The sequence below is a fragment of the Mytilus trossulus genome, chromosome 3 (genome assembly GCF_036588685.1).
Source record: "Mytilus trossulus isolate FHL-02 chromosome 3, PNRI_Mtr1.1.1.hap1, whole genome shotgun sequence".
NCBI lineage: Eukaryota > Metazoa > Mollusca > Bivalvia > Mytilida > Mytilidae > Mytilus > Mytilus trossulus.
This window is the reverse complement of record NC_086375.1, coordinates 84303723-84327309: the sequence shown is the minus strand read 5'-3', so window position 1 is coordinate 84327309 and position 23587 is coordinate 84303723. Positions and strand designations below refer to the sequence as shown.

At 32.1% G+C, this 23587-nt stretch overlaps 1 protein-coding gene across 4 annotated transcripts; it reads left to right on the top strand.

The window, feature by feature from the left end:
* Positions 1–608: 608 nt before the first annotated feature.
* LOC134712679 (uncharacterized) lies at positions 609–23172 on the top strand. 4 transcript variants are annotated; one of them, XM_063574444.1, is made up of 6 exons: positions 609–838; positions 14238–14354; positions 19197–19567; positions 19968–20086; positions 20495–20584; positions 21821–23172. In XM_063574444.1, exons 1-6 carry the CDS (start codon positions 827–829, stop codon positions 23170–23172), a joined length of 2061 nt encoding a protein of 686 aa, XP_063430514.1. In that variant the 5' UTR covers positions 609–826. The 4 variants fall into 4 exon arrangements, with proteins under 4 accessions (XP_063430514.1, XP_063430518.1, XP_063430517.1 ...); XM_063574448.1 differs by lacking the exon at positions 609–838 and adding an exon at positions 8258–8372; XM_063574447.1 differs by lacking the exon at positions 609–838 and adding an exon at positions 8341–8427.
* Positions 23173–23587: the final 415 nt, after the last annotated feature.

Genomic DNA, 23587 nt, shown 5'->3' with positions numbered 1-23587 from the left:
TGTGGTCGAACTCTTTGAAGCCATATATTATAGATATGATATTTCATCTTTAAATCCAGCGATGTTAAAATGAGATACCTATGATCGATCATTCTATTAAACAACCGATAGTATCTCATTAGTAATAAATCTTTATAAAAATATAGTTTGATTTGGATTTAAAGTTTCTTTTCCAATTATTACAAAAACGATTTGTACAAGGTTGCGAAACTCATCAACGACGTGGTTGAAAATAATTGTATTACTTTCTAACTTTCTGTCACTGAGTAATGAAAAGATTTCTTTGATCTAATACATATTTATGAAATATCGGTTCATTTTTCACTTAACCCAAGAGCAGACATTCTTTATGATAAATCTAAATTTGATGACCTAAATTAGAGTTCAAAGTTATTAAACACTCAATAAAAATAGATTGTAACCTCGAATAACATGCTTAAAGTTTTAATATCGACTTTTCGTTTCCACTAGTCCCTGTACAAAATCAATTCCTTTTATGAACTAATTCGAATTTTACGATGTTCTTTCGTGATTTTAATTTCCACATTTCCCTATTTATTCAACCGATATAAATTTAAGTTAATGTTTTATCGATAGACAAACTTTACTGTCGATTTTTGTACATATTATTTGCTGTTGAGAAGTGAAATTCGACCACCGTGTTAAATTGTGTTTTGGAATAAGGTAGCGAAAGTCGTTCTCTCGCCATCCGCCTCCGTAACCAATCAAGCATACTTGTCAGTCATTTGAAAGTCATTTCCTACAGAAATCCTGACGACAGGAAACCTATGTGACAATCTCTTCACATTTGAATATACCTGACGAAATGTGGTCACAGGTAAGATTTTTTATCACAACAATTTTCATATTTTTTTACTATTGATTTTTAGTACTACATTGTAGTTACATTTTTTATAGTCGAAATAAGTAACGACAATATTTTATCATTTACATTGTAGCTTGCTTTTCTAGGCACTTTATAAATGTTCTAATGCCTGGTAATTCTTAGTCATGAAAAAACGATGGTCAAGATATGATTGCAGTTGTCATTACACTTACTTTTGAAATTTCCTAATTCAATTCTAATAGAACAATTAATCCTTTATTGAATTTCCTGCTTTTCTAAGTGTTATAAATTGTATTCGTTATTGGAGCTTGTTCCAAGTTAGTTTGTTTGTAAGGAAATGCTGAAGTAATTACTGCATACTTATCAGTTTACGGTTATCTTAACTTTGATACATAGGTCATTGTTAAATTAACCGAGGGTTAGAGGGGACCGTTCCAACGAAGTGAGAGAAACATAACCGGGAAATTTCATATTAAACACAAACGTTCTCAAACCCATTCTAGCTAATAACTCGGACTTGCAGTGGGATGTGAGCTTTTGTTCCAGGCATCATACTGAGTAACATTGAAAAGGAGACATAAATCTCTGTACTTTTTGATTATCTTTGATATTTTGAATGTGCGATAAGTGTTTTTCGTCATTAAAATGATAGTTCGTAAACCTAGTAAACCTTTATTTGATTTCGGTGCATTTATAAGTATAAAAAGCAACATGACCTTTAATGAACATCGTAAGAGATACAGTACATCAAAAGATATAATAGTTTAAATAAGTAGAAAATAAACAACGTGTAACTTCAACAGTAAAACAACTGACAGAGTAATAAAAATGTCACAATCATATCCTCTACAGTGTACCTAGGTTTTAATTATCAAACAATTGACGAATTGCAAGCACTTTCATACATTAGAAATTATAATTTTAGTTACTTGATATGCAACTTAAAGGCTCGTGTTTTCGATAATTCGAGATTCACACACAATATAAAAGCCTTAGATTTTACTTGTAACAGTTTATGAAACTTCGCATATAGTACCGAAAACTATCACGTGTCTAATATTCCGGCTGTTCGGAGTTAAAGTTCCATCGAATTTATTTCACATGGCCCTGTACCACCAGACTGCTTGTAACGAAACGTTAGCGAAGGGACACAGTGCGATCGTTAAAGATCTTTTTTGCTAGCTGCATACAAACTCATTAAACATTTCCGCGATGTCATATTCTGTGATCACTCAACAAATAAAAATAATTTTCAATCAAAATTGTACGGGAAAAGGTCGTAATATTCTTGGGATTTGTAAAAAGTAAAAAAGAAAGCAAAATCTCTTTTTATCTTGGATACCTTGACGTTTGAACAAAGTAAAGCTTTCACTTTGGAATATTCCAAATATACCGTTAGAGAAAATTAAATGGCTTTTACTAAAAGTGTTAAAATTTTCCATTTTCGCGTCATTCCATTCCTTCGATTCAGACGATTTGTAATTATTTAATCAATGAAGCGGTTATGTTAAATGAAATGAAACAACATAAAAAGGGTTGGTAAATAAAAGTAATCTTAAAAATATTTGATGTTTCGGCAACAAAGGCTGGCGAGTAAATATACATGTTTAATGTTAAAATTTATTATTCACAAACATCAAAATTACATATTGATCCTTCATTTCATGTTTAACCAAAATGAACATTTTCAACATTTTCTATTTATTACAACTATTTCCTATTTCTGTGTTATCAACGAACATGTCAAATGTGTTTTAATTTTATTTGATCATTCATAATAAGCATAAACACAATTTCTTCAAAGCTTTGTTCTATCATTCAAAGCTTTTCGAATGCAAAATTAGAAAAAAAAGAATAATATAAATGTCAAATACGAGTTAAAAGGTTAGAACTGATATTGATTTTTGAATTGTAAATAAAAATACAAATGTGTCATATGATATCATTTGACCGTTATAAGATCATTTCGATAGCTAAAAAGAAATCACAAAATGCTGAACTCCGACTAAAATAAAATCGTAAAGTTCTTAATAACATGGCAATCAAATGACAAAACACATTCAAAAACGATTGGACAACAACTGTCATATTGTCATAAATTAACTAGAACAATAAGCCAAAAACAATTAGAACAATAAGATCATTTCGATAGCCAGAATAACTAGAACAATAAGATCATTTCGATTTCAAGAAGAACTAGAACAATAGGATCATTTCAATTTCAAGAATAACTAGAACAATAAGATAATTTCGATTTCAAGAAGAACTAGAACAATAGGATCATTTCAATTTCAAGAATAACTAGAACAATAGGATCATTTCGATAGCCAGAATAACTAGAACAATAAGATAATTTCGATTTCAAGAATAACTAGAACAATAAGATAATTTCGATAGCCAGAGTAACTAGAACAATAAGATCATTTCGATAGCCAGAATAACTAGAACAATAAGATAATTTCGATTTCAAGAATAACTAGAATAATAGGATCATTCCGATAGCTAGAATAACTAGAACAATAAGCCATAACAACTAGAACAATAAGCCAGAACAACTAGAACAATAAGATCATTTTGATGGCCAGAATAACTTGTACGTATGACAGACAGATATATGAACCCTTGCTGTGACCGTCATCAATCTATAAATTCTGTAGGACACACGACTGTCATTCGGGATGAAAGCCATGTTGCCATTCTGAGACTATCAGCTATGTTTCTCAAGTATTTTGATTAAGTTGTTTTAAGTTCTTCGGTACAATCATTTGGCTGTTAGGACGATATTGGAAGTGTATTGACGCAAGTCCTAATGCGACATTCTTCATTATATAACACTAACACTTTATAAAATCGAATGTAATTTTTTGTTCGTTTGAAATTGAAAAACGTCGTTTGTCATTGTGATTTATTGTCTGGTTCAAACCACAATAAATATTTTAAGTAACTTTTACCTTCTTTGATCCACATGTTAAATGACTTTTAATTTCATAAGATTTCAATAATTTGCTGTTAAGTTATTTATATGAGTGATTTTTTTTATCAAGTATTTATACCAACGTAAAGCAGGTGTTGACTTATTAAATGTTTGTTTCCAATCAATTATTTAAATGTGAAATAATGTATTTCCTTGTTTAAAATAGACTTTTTAATTAAATACGCTACTTAACAATTCTATGCATGGGATGTCAAACATGTGAATGTCGGGTTGAAGTATGTAGATTCAACTCTGTGGAACTGAGTAGAAATCAAATATTAACTTGTTATTATTACGGTCTATTACAGCTTCTAAATCTGCTTTGTCACGAGACAGAAAACGGCATCACATCTTGAGGTCTCAAAATGATAGATACATGATAATTTAATAATAATGCATGGCCTATTTTTAAATTGACCCTGATTTTCTCATACTATTTATGACGTGTTTACACTAAATCTGTCGGAGGAATACGAATACTAATACAAATTCTTTGTCCGTCCAATTAATGGGCCCGTTTCCGAGCATACTAATACACACACATATACATAACTACTAAGAATATCAACCCAACAATAATATATCTGCACCTGATTTTTACAGTTTATTCTTAGTTTGTGCTATTACATCCCTGTTCCAGATAAGGAGAGGGTGTATCGCTTACAAACATGTTCGCTGGTTGGTTGTTTTGCAGAGATCAGGCCATTGGCCGTTTCACTTTTGAATTGTCTTATTGTTAATCATGCCACATCTCCTTGCTTTTATAACTATCTTATCCATACTATAGGTTTACTGCAGTAGTATATTTACCAGTATAATGTCCTTCGGAAATCTTATACATTTTAACTTCGGTGTATAGTTTTCTTACTATCAATCAACAGTATGTCTTTATTGGTATATAGCTGATCCATTGTATATAAATAAAAGAAGATGTGGTATGATTGCCAATGAGACAACTTTCCACAAAAGACCGAAATGACACAGACATTTACAACTATCGGTCTACGTACGGCCTTCAACAATGATCCAATCCCATACCGCATAGTCAGCTATAAAAGGCCCCGATAAGACAATGTAAAACAATTCAAACGAGATAACTAACGGCCTTATTTATGTAAAAAAAAATGAACGAATAACAAATATGTAGCACATAAACAAACGACAACCACTAAAATATAGGCTCCTGACTTGGGACAGGCACATACATAAATAATGTGACGGGGTTAAACATGTTAGCGGGATCCCAACCCTCCCCCTAACCTGGGACAGTGGTATAACAGTACAACATAAGAACGAAATATAAAAATCAGTTGAAAAAGGCTTAACTCATCAGATGGACAAAAATACAAGTGGACGTGGCCGGGTACTTATACATCCCGACACAAAAAGACACAATGAACAGATCTGAGAGTACTCGCAGTTATCTGACAACTAGTTCAAAGCCACTAACAACCAAAAAAAAACCATGCATCTAAGAATAAACTATCAATCCGTACACATCCAACATCCAATGGATTTAGTGTAAAGACGTCATAAATAGCCAGAGAACAACATTACCTTGTGTATAGGTCATTTTCAAAAACGAATAAGAAAAATACAGGAAAATTATATTTGAAATCTAATGCATTCTAAAATAATAATATGTGGTATGAATACAAATTAGGAACTTTTCCAACAGAGATCAACTGATGTAGAAGCAAGTCACTATAGGTCACAATAAAACATTAAACATGCGCAGACGCTTGGGTACATGTATATGGCTCATAAAACATTAAACATGCGCAGACGCAGACGCTTGGGTACATGTATATGGATCATCAAAGTGGATTTTATCAGAGTGGATTAATTCATCCAAAGTCAATGTATTCTCTTTTATAGGACAAAGTAGTATGAAATGTGTCTTGTTAAAATAGAAAACGCTTTCGAACTTATTTTAAAAACAAAACAAAAATCATATGTGTGTAAAACTTCATACTAGAGATTTGCAAAAAGCTGAAATAGACACTAAGTTGAAATTAAAAAAACCCTCATCAGAAAACATTATGGTGATGTACAGAATAGACCCATGCGTTTTGGACACTGTCTGTAAGGCGTATACGATAGACAAGATTCGCCTGCTCCACAAACCATTATATCAAAGCTATATGTTGAAACAATAACATTCCAAATTCATATAACTGAAAAACACAAAAAATAATTGGGATAACTTCACGTGGATAACTTACTTATTTGTAAAGAAGAATGAATAGAGTATGTGTTTCAATGTCTAAATAACCTTGTGATACTATAAGTGTTAACACCCCTAGCTGGACTTCTTGTTTGTAAATCTACTTGAGATTCTTTAAGACATTGTTAAGTTAAAGTAAGACATATTTGAATAATCTCTTTCTACAAAAAATATCGTTCATTAACATTCCCCTTAAATGTTTGCTCAACACCTTAAACCTGCATATACTTTTAATTCTCACAAACGTATACGTCAAAATGTATCTGTTTTTGTGTTAACATATGCGTATATAGCATTAAGTCTATATTTTCTAAACTTATTTTCAGTGTGTGTGGTCGAGAAGTATTTTCACTTAACTTTCTGAGCATATTATTGAACAGTCCAATCATCAAGTCAGACATTAATTGTACGCTGTATATCATGAAATACATTAGAATGAGCTAATAAGTAGAATAATCGTTTTTGCTTTTAGAAAACAACTTTCACAACTCTTGTTTTTTAGAGAAATACACATGGACAAAGGAAATACAACGTAGAACTCTATCAACAAAATGATATATATATTTTTTTTTTAATTGATACATTTAGACATATTCATAAGGACCAATACTACCAACTCATCATTCAAAATTCGATTTGTTTTTAATTTCCTTTTTTCAGTCCCGAATATATATATTCAATTTTATTTGGCAATCGTCAATGGCAGTCAGCAGGGTTAAATAACATCAGTTGTTCACCTGTTAGTCAAATGCGTTTTGTTCAAATATATTTTTTCACGTTTTTGGTCTTTTGGAAAATGTTGTTTGTGCTGTTTTTAGATCCTTCTACAACGAAATTTGTTTGACATGCACACGTATAAAAATTGCGGTTTTTATCCAACGCAATCATAGGTTTGAACGTAGTTTTCAATTTAGACTCGTTTATATATATATATATATATATATATATATTGAACTATAATCATGATCGGTTTGATGGTTTCAGTTGTTTCGCTTTTGAGATGAGGATTCATTTCTTTAGATACTAGTATACGATTTTGGTTTAATGTAAATAATCTAAAACTTAGGGTGATGTTAACTGTTGACATTTGGTGTTTTGGGCCGTTCTTTTTAGGTCGGTTTTGGTTGTCATGTTTCTCCTAGAGTGTTCTGGTCGTGTAGCTTCTCATGTGTTTTGGTCAGGACGCTCCTGGTGTGTTTTGGTTATGTATCTCATCATGTGTCCTGTCATATAGCTCCATATGTGTACTGGTCGTTAAGCTCCTCGTGTGTCCTGTCGTAAAGGTCCTCATGTGTTCTGATCCTGTTTCTACTTGAGTGTTCTGGTCGTTTAGATCCTCATGTGTTCTGATAATGTAGCTCCACGTGTGTTCTGGTCGTTTAGCTCCTCGTGTGTTCTGATCATGTAGGTCTTTATGTGTTTTGAACATGACGCTCCTGATGTGTTCTGATAATGTAGCTCCACGTGTGTTCTGGTCGCTTATCTCCTCGTGTGTTCTGATCTTGTAGGTCTTTATGTGTTTTGGTAATGACGCTCCTGATGTGTTCTGATAATGTAGCTCCACGTGTGTTCTGGTCGCTTATCTCCTCGTGTGTTCTGATCTTGTAGGTCTTTATGTGTTTTGGTAATGACGCTCCTAATGTGTTCTTGTTAGGAAGCTCCTGATGGGTTCTGGCTATGTTGCTCCCCATGTGTTCTTGTCATGTATAAAGATCGTCATGTGTTCACATACCTACACATCATTGGATATCAAACTTTTCGGCGTTCCTGAGGAAAATAAAAAAGATATAGTGATGAGATTATTTTCATTTTCGTGTAGCAGAACAATTCAATTAATTAAGGAACATACAAGAACATCTTCTATTTTTGAATAAGCAGGAACTTCTGTAATGTAATGGTCTCTGGTTTTTACGGGTTTAATTTAAGTATCTCTGTTCGTTTTAACACATTTGATGGTTGGTCATCAGGGAAGTTCTCTCTGATGGACAGTGCTGATAAAACGATATTATTATATTTTAATATAGTTTTAAAATCTGTTTGGGTAGATGTCACAGAAAACTAAGATATTTGAAGAAGAGTGCTGATTGTGGCGATTAAGTCTGACCCGTAGTTAAATACACCTGTGTGGATTTAATGACCACTATCTTTACATGGGAAATAATGACAATTAAAGAGGATTACCCAGCTATCATTAGGTACCCAATCCGAGGATTGTACTAGTGGTCATAAACTGCAGGAACCCAGCGGACATTGAAAAACAGTATTAAATATCTGATCCATGACCAACATTTATTTTCTTTTGGAAATGTACATTTCTACAACGGGTAATTACACCCTAGTATCAATTTATCAGCCCTCATAAAAACCACGACACGTTAGGTACGATTTAATTAGCCTCCATTAAAATCATGACGACATAAATTGTGTATTTATTTGCCCATAAAACAGCTCATCGACGAAAAATTCTATAGAAATCAATTTGACTTTCACCCATGTAAAGAAATGCTTACAATAAAGCAAGAAATAATTGTCGTTTTTTTCTGGTAGTTATTAACATGAAACGTTGCTAGTGAACGGAATTTATACTGAACATTCGTGAAATGTAATAGTTCAACACTGGAAGTAAGGAAATCTCTCAGAAAGGTAAATCTTTTAAATTAATTATTCAAACTTTGACATTTGGAACATTTTCACTGTTAATAAATCCATACGAGTTATTTACAGTTTCCAATTTAGGGAAAGTGAGAAAAAACTTTGTTTTCAATCAAATAATTGTGATATCCGATGCATGTGTGGTAAAACAGACACTACAAAGTTACTATATGTTCTACATGTATATTGGTGTGATTTAATGTAAATATATGTTGATACTGTTTTTTAAGATATTACTAGTCTACTAGTTTGTTAATACTAAATATTACATTAAAAAAGTTATGATAGTGTATTAACATATTATACAAAAACTCGTATTTAAACAAAGCTTGTAAAAGTCAAGGACGTATGTTAGTTATACGTCCTTGTAAAAGTTGAGGAAAACTTTCGGCAAGAAAAGTTGGTGGAAAATGAAAATGATTTGTTGATCGAAATTCCTAAGATTGGCGTGTTTTGCTCCCGTTAGATTTTTTTCCATGTGGTCAAATATCATCTATTCAATCTGGGACTAGTATATTAATTAAATATTTTATGTTCCAGATTAAATATACCTTGAAATTAAATTCCTATTTGTCTAAACTGTTTCGAACTGGAAATATCAAAACATATAAAGTGTTGATGTAACATTTTATTTAACTGCGCAATGCATATAAAAATGTAAATACATTAGAATATGTACAATTATAAAGGACATTTCCTGCGGTTCAATTTCCGGAAGACATTGTACATTGTATAATCAAATTGTTATTCACCATTAGTTAATGTATATTCAATTAATAATGTAAAAATAGTTTACAACAGTAATAACATGATTAAATATACAATATAACAAGGCATCAACCTTATTGTATCATTTTTTATGCGAAGCTATCACTTACTCATTCAATAATGATGCCATCTTTGAAATTATTTCACTACAATAATCGGTTCTGATTGGTTGTCGTATGATGGGTAAAATTTGATTTTACCCATCATACGACAACCAATCAGAACCGATTATTGTCTATTAGACCACCGATTATTGGTCTATTAGACCACTTTCGAGTTCATCCGTCACCGGCAAAAACTCGTCAATTATGCACGCCTTTATGACGTCATTTACCAGATAGAGGGGCTCGCCTGTATCCCTGCACTATTTACGTTCATCAAGCGTCTTGGTGGTCGTCTTTGTGCAGGATAAACTAGAAATAATGGTTGCTCTGTAGGTACTTACTGACAATTCCTTAATGACAGCAGTGTTGATTGTCAATTTTGAGAATTCAATTTGCCGAATAATTCGTACAATATAGAATTATAGTTTTCCAACCACTCGCTCAACATTGGAAGGAAGTGACGACGCCCCTAAACGCACAAATGACGGTGATAAAGGCGCGTATAATTGACGAGTTTTTTCCGGTGACGGATGAACTCGAAAGTGGTCTAATAGACCAATAATCGGTGGTCGTATGATGGGTATAGGTAGGTATTCAATACCCTTTCAAAAATAATTGCTTCATATTGACGTAATTTATGATACTGCGAAGCACTCCGTACATTTTTAGAAATTTAAAACTTGTAAATGATTACATCTGTCGTACAGCATCCGGGCATTTTATTAAAAGAAACAGATGGAAAAGTTGAAATAGTTTCAAATTAAGTGTTGTGATTATTGCCATTGTGACATTTATTCACCTTAGAAAAAATAGAGGAGAGATGGAATAACAATCATCTACACAGCTACTATTTCTGTACTAAATATCTGTAGTGCTGGAAATCTACTTTTAATTTGTTACTCTAAAATTGTTGTAATATTTAGGTACCTGTATTTTACAGTACTTTATCTGTACTTGAAATTTAGGTACTACAGATTTTTAGTTACTACCGTTAGATTTTCAGCATTTTGAAAGTTTTTCTATTTCAAATCTCTTAAAGTTATAATTTTCAAACATGGAATATTGTATTATTTCTGAACCAAAATATTTAGTGCATTTTTATCAAGTACTGTAAAATACATGCACTTCTAAATATTACAGTAGTTTTAAAGTAAGGAGATAGTACTAAATATTAAAAGTGAATTTCCAGTTTTTTTAGTACAGAAATAGTACCTATGCAAAAGTAGCTATATGTAAACATGCCGAAAGTTCTTAATTGTCAGTTAAAATTTGAGTTATAAATAATTTGTCATTGAGTAAAAACTTCGTCACCGTCACTATATAATGTGTACGTCAAAAGCATAGACGGAGAGCAAACATAAAACAATATTCTACTGACTTATGATAGTCGCATAAATGCCATGGATTGAAGTGAAAAGCACTTTAACATAGTATTTTTATAACTCGACTGTTATTTGGCATTATGGCATCTTTTAAAACTTGTTACAGCTAAATGATTTTGCATTTAAAAATTCCACATTACAATTGAACCATGTGAGCTGAGTCTGTTGAAACTATTGTAATAACTATGGTTTAATTTGTATTTCAAAAATGTCCAGTGGCAAACACTTCATATTTATTCAAAATACATTTGCTCAATCATAGTGATGACAACATATCGCCATTTGTTGGATATTTTTCTCATTGGAAACAAATTTCCTTATTTTAATAATATGTTTAGAAGTTAGGGTGTTCAATACGGGTCGACTGGGAATACGGACAGAAAATTGAAACTGTCGCTAGAAAAGATTATTGTTCGATATAAATTTGCCTTAGAACAGGCCAACGACGAAATCTTCAATAGTTGTTTAAATAGTTCGGACAGATAGTCAAGCACTCTTTCTCAATATCACTGGTGGCAATGCGGTTACGACTTGAATCTTATTTAATTAAGGATTGCCAGTTTTGCATTCGATGGTTGGTGGTTCACGCCGACTTTACTTCGGGTTCGCCCACTGGTAAAATCGTGCCGCCATTTTATTTAGCCAAGAGTGCTGAAAGTAATGGTAAAACGCAGAGTTGTCTGATTGACATGCATACCACATCTTATTTATATTAAACGCCAACAATTAATCAATTAGTATATTACGAGATTGCTGCCTCGTATAAATGTTAATTATATTGGGTGTTATGTCCCTTCTGTGTGACATACCAGACTTAACAGTATAGTCCGTTAGTCTCCTATTCTAGGTTAATGTTCGTACACGGTATCGAGCACTGGTTGGTTAACGACGTATTATATCATTTATATTCTATTGAAAGTATCTACTTGAAAGAGACTGTGTAAATGTATGATGGATGCAGACCATTTGATGTCTTTGTCAGTTCATGCATTTATATTTGTTCACAATTGAGAAATATTATTTGATAATTACATAATTACAACTTTCATAGTTGACACGTAAATAAAAAAATATAGCAGGGTTTTGATGATCAGCAAATAAAAAATGATTTAAAAAAGGAATTTGTACTAAAAATGCTATTTAATATCAAAGTTAAGAATTACATAAATACGATTGATTTAAATTATAAAACAACGAAAATGTATGTATAAACTTCATAGATATACTTTTGATATGTATAATAGAAGATTAGAATCATTGTTGCGTATTCCTTATCATTGTTCTTGACTTGTCATACCCTTTTCTTGATACATTTATATAACGATATTCTGAAGTGTTAAAACGTATATGCACATTTACATGATTAATGCAAAAAAAAATATCTCAATTTGACTTTACAACAATAAAAAAGAACAAACTTTTATATCATATATATATATATATTTCTACCCGACTAGTCAGCTTGACTCGTCCCTTTGTCTATCATTGCACATACCTCTCCTGACTTGATATTATACACTGAATGGAAAATAAATTAATATGATAATAAATCTATTAGATTTTTTGTTATAAATCACAAATTATTATATATGGAGAAAAAGTATACAATATTTTTTTCAATTATGCATTAAAAATAACACTTTATCAAAGTTTATGAATTTGGTGCGTCCGTCAAAAGCTCTTTTCTGGATTAACCTTCATTGGGAACGCTCAAACCAAAAATTTCAAATGACAAGGATGTATCAACTTGAATTAAAAAAAAAAAAAAAATCTCCTTTGAAAATTCAGAAAGGAAAGTTTCTAATCAAATTGCAAAATCAAAAATACAAATATATCAAACGAAATTACAGTAGTACGTGGCAGGTATACATTAGTACTTGCTGCAACCCAATCTACCCCAATCTAGGGACAGTAACGTAACAGTATACACCGGAAGACAAACGTATAAAAATCAATACTTTGTTTTAGTTTAAACATATTTGTTTATAGTGGATTGGGAAACAAGTTTTGCAACTTATATTATTAATCCCTTTCCACTTTGCGGGTGCGAGTGCTGCCTTGTAGCGGCATTAGCCTACTCTTTTTCGAAATCTACAAGGGTGTCTTTAACGTGCAAGAGATATGGCTCTCTCTTAACACGGGTCAGCCATTTATGGTCCCCTTCCGACGGACTATCATCGTTTCCTCAAGACAATACTCGCAAATGGTGTCAAGGGAGAGCCGAAAATTGAGTTCCTGAAATTTTCATCCCGAACGGGAATCGAACCAGGAACCTTTGTGATAGTAGTCCGATGCGCTAACCACTACACCACGGCTCTCTTAAAATAATTATAGTGGATTTAGCGTACAGGCGTTCTATTTGTTGTAATTTCCGTATAGTCGGGGTTTGCAACTGAAATACTAAGGAAAAGGCACTTATTGTTGTGTAATGTTTTTTGGTCGTTAAGGTTATACTCAAGTAGAATCTTTGTGTATCAATGCATGGTTTACGTTTGAGAAAGAGTTAAACAGATTTAGACGTTTGGCTGAAGAGTTTGTGGTTGGGTCCATCGGTATGGGGTGTTTGAGAGGTACTCTTGTGTTCGGTATCGGGAACATTTAGAGAACATCTCTATCAAGTAAATAGTATAGTCGCCCTGGGGTATATAAGAGAGTGAGGAACGGCATTTGAGGCTGTCGGGTGGCTGTCGATGAGCCGTCACAAGTCAACAGAGCGTACGTTGGATTTAATTATTAAGCGCCAGTAAGAGCCTTAATATTCAAATGACACTTTGTACCGGGTACAAAGTAAACGTACAAGTTGAACGGATTGACAAGGGAGACTGTCCCACTCGGAGGACAAGTTGTTTCAGCCCGCACTGTCTGGTAGTGACAGGTTGTCCCACTCGGAGGACAAGCTGTACCAGCTATACTGTCATTTAAGTGACACATCGTCCTATCTTAAGGACAGGCTGGTTTATTGTATTATATTTGTATATATATATACATATATAATTGTCCGTTGTAACTTAATTTCGACAAAGAGTCAGTGTGTATATTTTAGTTCATTGTGCATAACGTAGATAGTTGTAGTTTTTTAGTATCACCATATTGTTTGTTGACAACTTGGATCCAAGTATTGTCTGGAACGGACGTTTGGGATATAAACGCCTGCTTACACGATACAGTTGTTAACATAAATTTGTGACAAAATAAATTTCCTTAGGTGGATTTTCGACAGTTTATGGTATGTTTTGTTTTATTTTGCACTTATACTTTTTATTTCAATTATTTATTCTTACAGATGATGATACTATTAGCACTAATTTCCGTGGTGTCATGTCAGGGAGACGTTTGGGAAGAACTGTTTTCGGTTAATAGCCTTGAACCTGTCAGTTTGGATGTGTATTCTGAAATTCCGGTAAGTACTTCAAGTAATGAACTTATTTGTTGACCAATGCGATACGTTTATAAATGCTTTTCCGTGTTCATATTCGTTTGAATAGTTCTGGTTGTTATTGTAAGCAAAATTCTATAAAAAACAAGGAAAATGATGCAAAACTAGCAGTAATAAAAACTAGCAGTAATAAAAACTAGCAGTTATGTATCAAACTGTTCTTCAAACAGTAATGCTGAACATTATATTGGTTTTATTACTCTTTATGGATAATTGTAAATCTATAAAGTACGCCAGTAATTCTTCTACTTACATTTACTCATGTTTTACCTTTAGAATGTTATGCTCTTTATGGATAATTGTAAATCTATAAAGTACGCCAGTAATTCTTCTACTTACATTTACTCATGTTTTACCTTTAGAATGTTATGCTCTTTATGGATAATTGTAAATCTATAAAGTACGCCAGTAATTCTTCTACTTACATTTACTCATGTTTTACCTTTAGAATGTTATGCTCTTTATAGATAATTGTAAATCTATAAAGTACGCCAGTAATTCTTCTACTTACATTTACTCATGTTTTACCTTTAGAATGTTATGCTCTTTATAGATAATTGTAAATCTATAAAGTACGCCAGTAATTCTTCTACTTACATTTACTCATGTTTTACCTTTAGAATGTTATGCTCTTTATAGATAATTGTAAATCTATAAAGTACGCCAGTAATTCTTCTACTTACATTTACTCATGTTTTACCTTTAGAATGTTATGCTCTTTATAGATAATTGTAAATCTATAAAGTACGCCAGTAATTCTTCTACTTACATTTACTCATGTTTTACCTCCAGAATGTTATGCTCTTTATGGATAATTGTAAATCTATAAAGCACGCCAGTAATTCTTCTACTTACATTTACTCATGTTTTACCTCCAGAATGTTATGCTCTTTATAGATAATTGTAAATCTATAAAGCACGCCAGTAATTCTTCTACTTACATTTACTCATGTTTTACCTCCAGAATGTTATGCTCTTTATAGATAATTGTAAATCTATAAAGTACGCCAGTAATTCTTCTACTTACATTTACTCATGTTTTACCTTTAGAATGTTATGCTCTTTATAGATAATTGTAAATCTATAAAGTACGCCAGTAATTCTTCTACTTACATTTACTCATGTTTTACCTTTAGAATGTTATGCTCTTTATAGATAATTGTAAATCTATAAAGCACGCCAGTAATTCTTCTACTTACATTTACTCATGTTTTACCTCCAGAATGTTATGCTCTTTATAGATAATTGTAAATCTATAAAGTACGCCAGTAATTCTTCTACTTACATTTACTCATGTTTTACCTTTAGAATGTTATGCTCTTTATAGATAATTGTAAATCTATAAAGTAAGCCAGTAATTCTTCTACTTACATTTACTCATGTTTTACCTTTAGAATGTTATGCTCTTTATAGATAATTGTAAATCTATAAAGCACGCTAGTAATTCTTCTACTTACATTTACTCATGTTTTACCTTTAGAATGTTATGCTCTTTATAGATAATTGTAAATCTATAAAGCACGCTAGTAATTCTTCTACTTACATTTACTCATGTTTTACCTTTAGAATGTTATGCTCTTTATAGATAATTGTAAATCTATAAAGCACGCCAGTAATTCTTCTACTTACATTTACTCATGTTTTACCTCCAGAATGTTATGCTCTTTATAGATAATTGTAAATCTATAAAGCACGCCAGTAATTCTTCTACTTACATTTACTCATGTTTTACCTCCAGAATGTTATGCTCTTTATGGATAATTGTAAATCTATAAAGCACGCCAGTAATTCTTCTACTTACATTTACTCATGTTTTACCTTTAGAATGTTATGCTCTTTATAGATAATTGTAAATCTATAAAGCACGCCAGTAATTCTTCTACTTACATTTACTCATGTTTTACCTCCAGAATGTTATGCTCTTTATAGATAATTGTAAATCTATAAAGTACGCCAGTAATTCTTCTACTTACATTTACTCATGTTTTACCTCCAGAATGTTATGCTCTTTATAGATAATTGTAAATCTATAAAGCACGCCAGTAATTCTTCTACTTACATTTACTCATGTTTTACCTCCAGAATGTTATGCTCTTTATGGATAATTGTAAATCTATAAAGCACGCCAGTAATTCTTCTACTTACATTTACTCATGTTTTACCTTTAGAATGTTATGCTCTTTATAGATAATTGTAAATCTATAAAGCACGCTAGTAATTCTTCTACTTACATTTACTCATGTTTTACCTCCAGAATGTTATGCTCTTTATGGATAATTGTAAATCTATAAAGCACGCCAGTAATTCTTCTACTTACATTTACTCATGTTTTACCTTTAGAATGTTATGCTCTTTATAGATAATTGTAAATCTATAAAGCACGCCAGTAATTCTTCTACTTACATTTACTCATGTTTTACCTTTAGAATGTTATGCTCTTTATGGATAATTGTAAATCTATAAAGTACGCTAGTAATTCTTCTACTTACATTTACTCATGTTTTACCTCCAGAATGTTATGCTCTTTATGGATAATTGTAAATCTATAAAGCACGCCAGTAATTCTTCTACTTACATTTACTCATGTTTTACCTTTAGAATGTTATGCTCTTTATAGATAATTGTAAATCTATAAAGCACGCTAGTAATTCTTCTACTTACATTTACTCATGTTTTACCTCCAGAATGTTATGCTCTTTATGGATAATTGTAAATCTATAAAGCACGCCAGTAATTCTTCTACTTACATTTACTCATGTTTTACCTTTAGAATGTTATGCTCTTTATGGATAATTGTAAATCTATAAAGTACGCTAGTAATTCTTCTACTTACATTTACTCATGTTTTACCTTTAGAATGTTATGCTCTTTATAGATAATTGTAAATCTATAAAGTACGCCAGTAATTCTTCTACTTACATTTACTCATGTTTTACCTCCAGAATGTTATGCTCTTTATAGATAATTGTAAATCTATAAAGTACGCCAGTAATTCTTCTACTTACATTTACTCATGTTTTACCTCCAGAATGTAATGCTCTTTATAGATAATTGTAAATCTATAAAGCACGCCAGTAATTCTTCTACTTACATTTACTCATGTTTTACCTTTAGAATGTTATGCTCTTTATAGATAATTGTAAATCTATAAAGTACGCCAGTAATTCTTCTACTTACATTTACTCATGTTTTACCTCCAGAATGTTATGCTCTTTATAGATAATTGTAAATCTATAAAGTACGCCAGTAATTCTTCTACTTACATTTACTCATGTTTTACCTCCAGAATGTTATGCTCTTTATGGATAATTGTAAATCTATAAAGCACGCCAGTAATTCTTCTACTTACATTTACTCATGTTTTACCTTTAGAATGTTATGCTCTTTATAGATAATTGTAAATCTATAAAGTACGCCAGTAATTCTTCTACTTACATTTACTCATGTTTTACCTCCAGAATGTAATGCTCTTTATAGATAATTGTAAATCTATAAAGCACGCCAGTAATTCTTCTACTTACATTTACTCATGTTTTACCTCCAGAATGTTATGCTCTTTATAGATAATTGTAAATCTATAAAGTACGCCAGTAATTCTTCTACTTACATTTACTCATGTTTTACCTCCAGAATGTTATGCTCTTTATGGATAATTGTAAATCTATAAAGCACGCCAGTAATTCTTCTACTTACATTTACTCATGTTTTACCTCCAGAATGTTATGCTCTTTATGGATAATTGTAAATCTATAAAGCACGCCAGTAATTCTTCTACTTACATTTACTCATGTTTTACCTCCAGAATGTTATGCTCTTTATGGATAATTGTAAATCTATAAAGCACGCCAGTAATTCTTCTACTTACATTTACTCATGTTTTACCTCCAGAATGTTATGCTCTTTATGGATAATTGTAAATCTATAAAGTACGCCAGTAATTCTTCTACTTACATTTACTCATGTTTTACCTCCAGAATGTTATGCTCTTTATGGATAATTGTAAATCTATAAAGCACGCCAGTAATTCGTCTACTTATATTTACTCATGTTTTACCTCCAGAATGTTATGCTCTTTATAGATAATTGTAAATCTATAAAGTACGCCAGTAATTCTTCTACTTACATTTACTCATGTTTTACCTCCAGAATGTTATGCTCTTTATGGATAATTGTAAATCTATAAAGCACGCCAGTAATTCTTCTACTTACATTTACTCATGTTTTACCTCCAGAATGTTATGCTCTTTATGGATAATTGTAAATCTATAAAGCACGCCAGTAATTCTTCTACTTACATTTACTCATGTTTTACCTCCAGAATGTTATGCTCTTTATGGATAATTGTAAATCTATAAAGCACGCCAGTAATTCTTCTACTTACATTTACTCATGTTTTACCTCCAGAATGTTATGCTCTTTATGGATAATTGTAAATCTATAAAGCACGCCAGTAATTCTTCTACTTACATTTACTCATGTTTTACCTCCAGAATGTTATGCTCTTTATGGATAATTGTAAATCTATAAAGCACGCCAGTAATTCTTCTACTTACATTTACTCACGTTTTACCTCCAGAATGTTATGCTCTTAGATAAACAAATTGAAGGGATATAATGGAGGCAACTATCCATAAAGAATGAGATTGTCAGAAATCGAGAAGTTATCTTATAAAAGGAAATTATGTCTACTGTAAACACAAGTGTACGTGTCTTTAGTGGGTACGTGATTGTTAGAGTTGTAAGATCTAATATTTATAATTTAGGGAAATATTAATAATCAAAAATCTAATATTTATACTTTAATAGGGAAATATTATATGGCAGCAATCTAACCGTAGTACAGCTTTGACCGCAAAAGCAAAGATATACCAAAAAGGAACAGAAGATTTACACAGTGAATTTCCTTCCAGTCAATGCAGAATAGACACAGAAATAAAAGCGGGGAAAATTACTGTTAGAATATTTCCAAAAAGCCAGGAGCCCAAATTCACCAGTTACCAACTAAATGGTGGATTTCCATTGTTATACAGCTACTTTCTGACAATATGTATATTAGGTTCAGTACATGGATGGCGGATCGCTGTTACATATGGGGTTCTTGTGTCAGCAGTGTTCACGTTTGCTAATGTGTCTTTATCTAACATAACACGTATAGATATAGTTTTGGAATATCCAGAGTGAGTGCTTTTATTTCCTTAAGAGTTTAATTTTTTTTTGAAATTATTGTCATTTCGAATCTACCACTGCTACAGTTAATATCACAGACATTTTTACTAAATAATGATCAATATAAACCATTCTTAGTTAACAAAAATTGTTCAATACAATTTTTTTTTCTCCATTTCACCCGAGATTTATGATTGAAAGAAACAGAAAAAAAACATACGAAAAACATGATATTGGCCATTGTTTATATTAAATTTGTCAATTTGTATAAATCAACAGCATGAGACGAATACTGCTTAACAGTGCAACGTGTTTTAAATTATTACCCGGTTGTACTTTGAAATATAGACGGAATGGGGATCGGACTCAGGTTTTTGACTTCCTTATGATTTTTAAACATTTGTTTTTCAGAACCGTTCAGTTTAAGAAGATCAACGTTTTCATGAAGAACGGCAATATAACATTACCAGAGAGAGTAACACTCAATTCCATCGTAGATTGTTCGACGGACCATACCTACAATAGATCAGGTAATTAGTCATACCAGGTGGATGATACGCTTAAAAATCGTAACTGCTAATTACAAAAGTTGACCATCAAACGAACTTAACACCGAAATTTCTAGTAGAAAAATTGGAATTATAATTCAATAATCCTAACTAAACTACATACAAATCATTTATAAACAAAAGAGGACATCAAGAGGTTTGGATCAGAATCAACCTTGGTAGAACTGCAAGTCCGAAAATAAACCCTTCGCATCTCAAAGCATGGGAGGATGGTACAATGTAAAAAGATTAAAAGACAAGCTTACTGATTAAAACCTCTTGATTAAAAAAAAAGAAGCAAAAACAAACATTCCATTCAAAAAACATAATTGTTTCTTTGAATAATACTTGATCACAGGTTAATTCTGTGTAAAATTGTTTATATTTCAGGTTGTATATCTTGTTGCCATGGAAAAGGCGTTTGTGGTATTGGAAATAAATGTTATTGCAAAGAAGGACACGAAGAACGAACACATTGTAGTGAGTATTTAAAATCTGGTTGCTAAACGCGAATTACAAAAGGTCTTAAGGTCATTGAATATTGTTTTTATTGGTATAAATATTGATTTTGTTATCAGTAAAACTATTACTAGTATGTTATAAACATATACACATACATATTCATGGATCTACAATCTGTCGATACCTGTAACTTAGCATTGCACAAGGTCATGTTTTTTTCTGGCTGTTTATGACGTCTTAAAACACTAAATCCATTGGGTGTTGGATGTGTACGGATTGATAGTTTAGTCTTAGATGCATGATTTTTTATTAGTTGTTAGTGGCTTTGAACCAGCTTTCAGATAACTACGAATACTCTCAGATCTGTTCAATGTGTCTTTTTGTGTCGGGAAGCATAAGTACCCGTCCACGTCCACTTGTATTTTTGTCCATCTGATGAGTTAAGCCTTTATCAACTAATTTTTATAGTTCGTTCTTATGTTGTACTGTTATACCACTGTCCCAGGTAAGGGGTAGGGTTGGGATCCCGCTAACAGGTTTAACCCCGCCACATTATTTATGTATGTTGCCTGAGCCTGTAATTCAGTGGTTGTCGTTTGTTTATGTGTTACATATTTGTTTTTCGTTCATTTTTTTTTTTATATAAATAAGGCTGTTAGTTTTCTTGTTTTTCTTGTTTTTTATTGTCTTATCGGGACCTTTTATAGCTGACTATGCGGTATGGGCTTTGCTCATAGTTGAAGGCCGTACGTTGACCTATTGTTGTAAGTACATACGGTTTGGTTTAGACTGAACACACCGTAAACACACTGTGTAACGAAAACATTGTTGTGAGTACATACTGTTTGGTTTAGACTGAACACACCGTAAACACACTGTGTAACGAAAACATTGTTGTGAGTACATACTGTTTGGTTTAGACTGAACACACCGTAAACACACTGTGTAACGAACACATTGTTGTGAGCACTTGTGAGCAGCTGCTTTTGAGTAACTTAATCTTAAAACATTTGATAGCTTCTCGATGCCAGATATAACGAACACTTTGTTTAATAGTTGTACATGTAAGTTTTGTATAGGAGGAACTAACTGTAAACACACTGTATAAAAAACACAATCTTGCGAGTACAAAACATTTAAGTATAGAAAAAAAACTACCATAAACACAATATAAATCGAACTCAGTATTGTATTGACTAACGTTGATATGCCCTCACTGCTTTAGTGCTTTTATTTTTCGATTTTTTTTTTCAGAAATGAAAAAGATACCTCGTCATACAATTTTTATCAACACTGTCGACCAAAGAATAATTCATGTGAATCTTCCAACAAATCAAAACATCACTGTATATGGTAAAAAAGACACGAATGGAAGTGTCAAGTCTTTGAAAAGTTTCCGGTCACATGATCAGTATGGGGTTTCATCGAATATAATAATGGGAAAACTACGCAAAATATCAAGGATTGTTTCCTCTTCAGGGACAACAATTTCATTTGACTGGAAAACGAAATGCTCTGTCCACGTGACCGTTATTTTTAACGAAGGTCAAGGACAAATTGACCAGGATATAACGGTCTGTAAAATGAGGCCAAAGCAGAAAAAAGTTGAAATACAGGATAGCAAGGAGACACAAAATATATTACCGTCTAGTATTGAGGAGAAAAGAAACATGCAACGAAGATCAAAGAATGTCATACATCATCACAATAAAGGAGATTTTATAAAAATTCCTGTGGAAATAAGAAGTTGCAACGAGCCCGACTCATCTGCCGAAGTCTTTGCAAAAATAACTGCAGCAAATCATTCCGAAAATATCATTCAAAACCATTTTCTGGGGTCATTGACATCATATCCCGGACTTTATCATATTAGGATACCAGTTAAACCTGTTCACTGGACAGAGAGTCAGGAATCAACTGTTTGCCAAACCTTCATTCATACATCAAATCATCTGTGTAAATATGCATCTTCAAACTATTATAAATTTCAACGTCATATTTGCAAGCAAATCAAATCGTCAATAAAAGTAATGTCAGGAGTATCATTTTCACAAGTGAGTGACGTCATCACGACATGTGATTCCAGTTTTCAAACTGTTTTATCATTTTGCAAAGAGTTTTATACAAACATTGACAATAATTGCAATAGGGATTCCATAAAATTTTATGACTCATTCGTTTCTGGAAATGTTTCCGTACAAATTATTGCTACATTTCCAGGAAATTATTCAGTTCACTCGAAACGCTTTGATTTGAAGGTCAAAGAGGATTCGCCCTATTCGGTGTCGATGAAGAAAATAAACGACATTCGTCCAAAACCGAGATTTATAGGCTTTAGTGTAAATCCAAGGGACCCAAAGGCTTTTCAACGTTATAACGTCAAAATAAATTACGCCTGTGCATCATCTACGACAAAACTTGACATGCGTATTGAAGGAAGTGATAATTACCATAGCAACATTACTTGCTATGGTGTGACACAATGTAATTGTTGTGTATTGCATGTTGCCGGAGCTGCAGCACATGTTATGGACAAGGTTCTGGTCACTCTTAACGACCCTCTGACGCAGACAATTACCACAAGAGAAATAGCCGTTCTGTTTTAATGTTTATCATTACATAAAATAAAGATTTTGTTTTTATAAATTGTATTTTGCCTTCAAAGGACAGACAAGCATCACTTACATTCACGTTAAAGTCTTGTTTTTAAATATGAAAAAAAATATGAATTTATCCAAGGGAGTGGGTTACAATTCAAAATCAAAATTTGAAGAAAGATTTATTTATTGATCTTTACTCTTTAACGTCAATGCACAAATTAAATGTATGCATATTCAAGACGAAAACAAGTTATAATCAAAACCATAGGTTTGTTCTCAAATGTGTGATTAATAGGTATGAAGGGTCATAAATTTGGACTACCAATGGAAAAGTAGGGTATGTTAAATATGCATAAATTTGGTTATGCTTATTAGTAGACATTTCAGGGCCTAAGGGATGCTACCACCATACGAGTGGTGA

What these genes read in the sequence shown, in the direction of transcription:
- LOC134712679 (XM_063574444.1), top strand. An exon ending in ATGTGTATTCTGAAATTCCG is followed by an intron (nt 14,355 to 19,196) that starts GTAAGTACTTCA and finishes ATACTTTAATAG; the next exon opens with GGAAATATTATATGGCAGCA. An exon ending in ATAGTTTTGGAATATCCAGA is followed by an intron (nt 19,568 to 19,967) that starts GTGAGTGCTTTT and finishes TTTGTTTTTCAG; the next exon opens with AACCGTTCAGTTTAAGAAGA.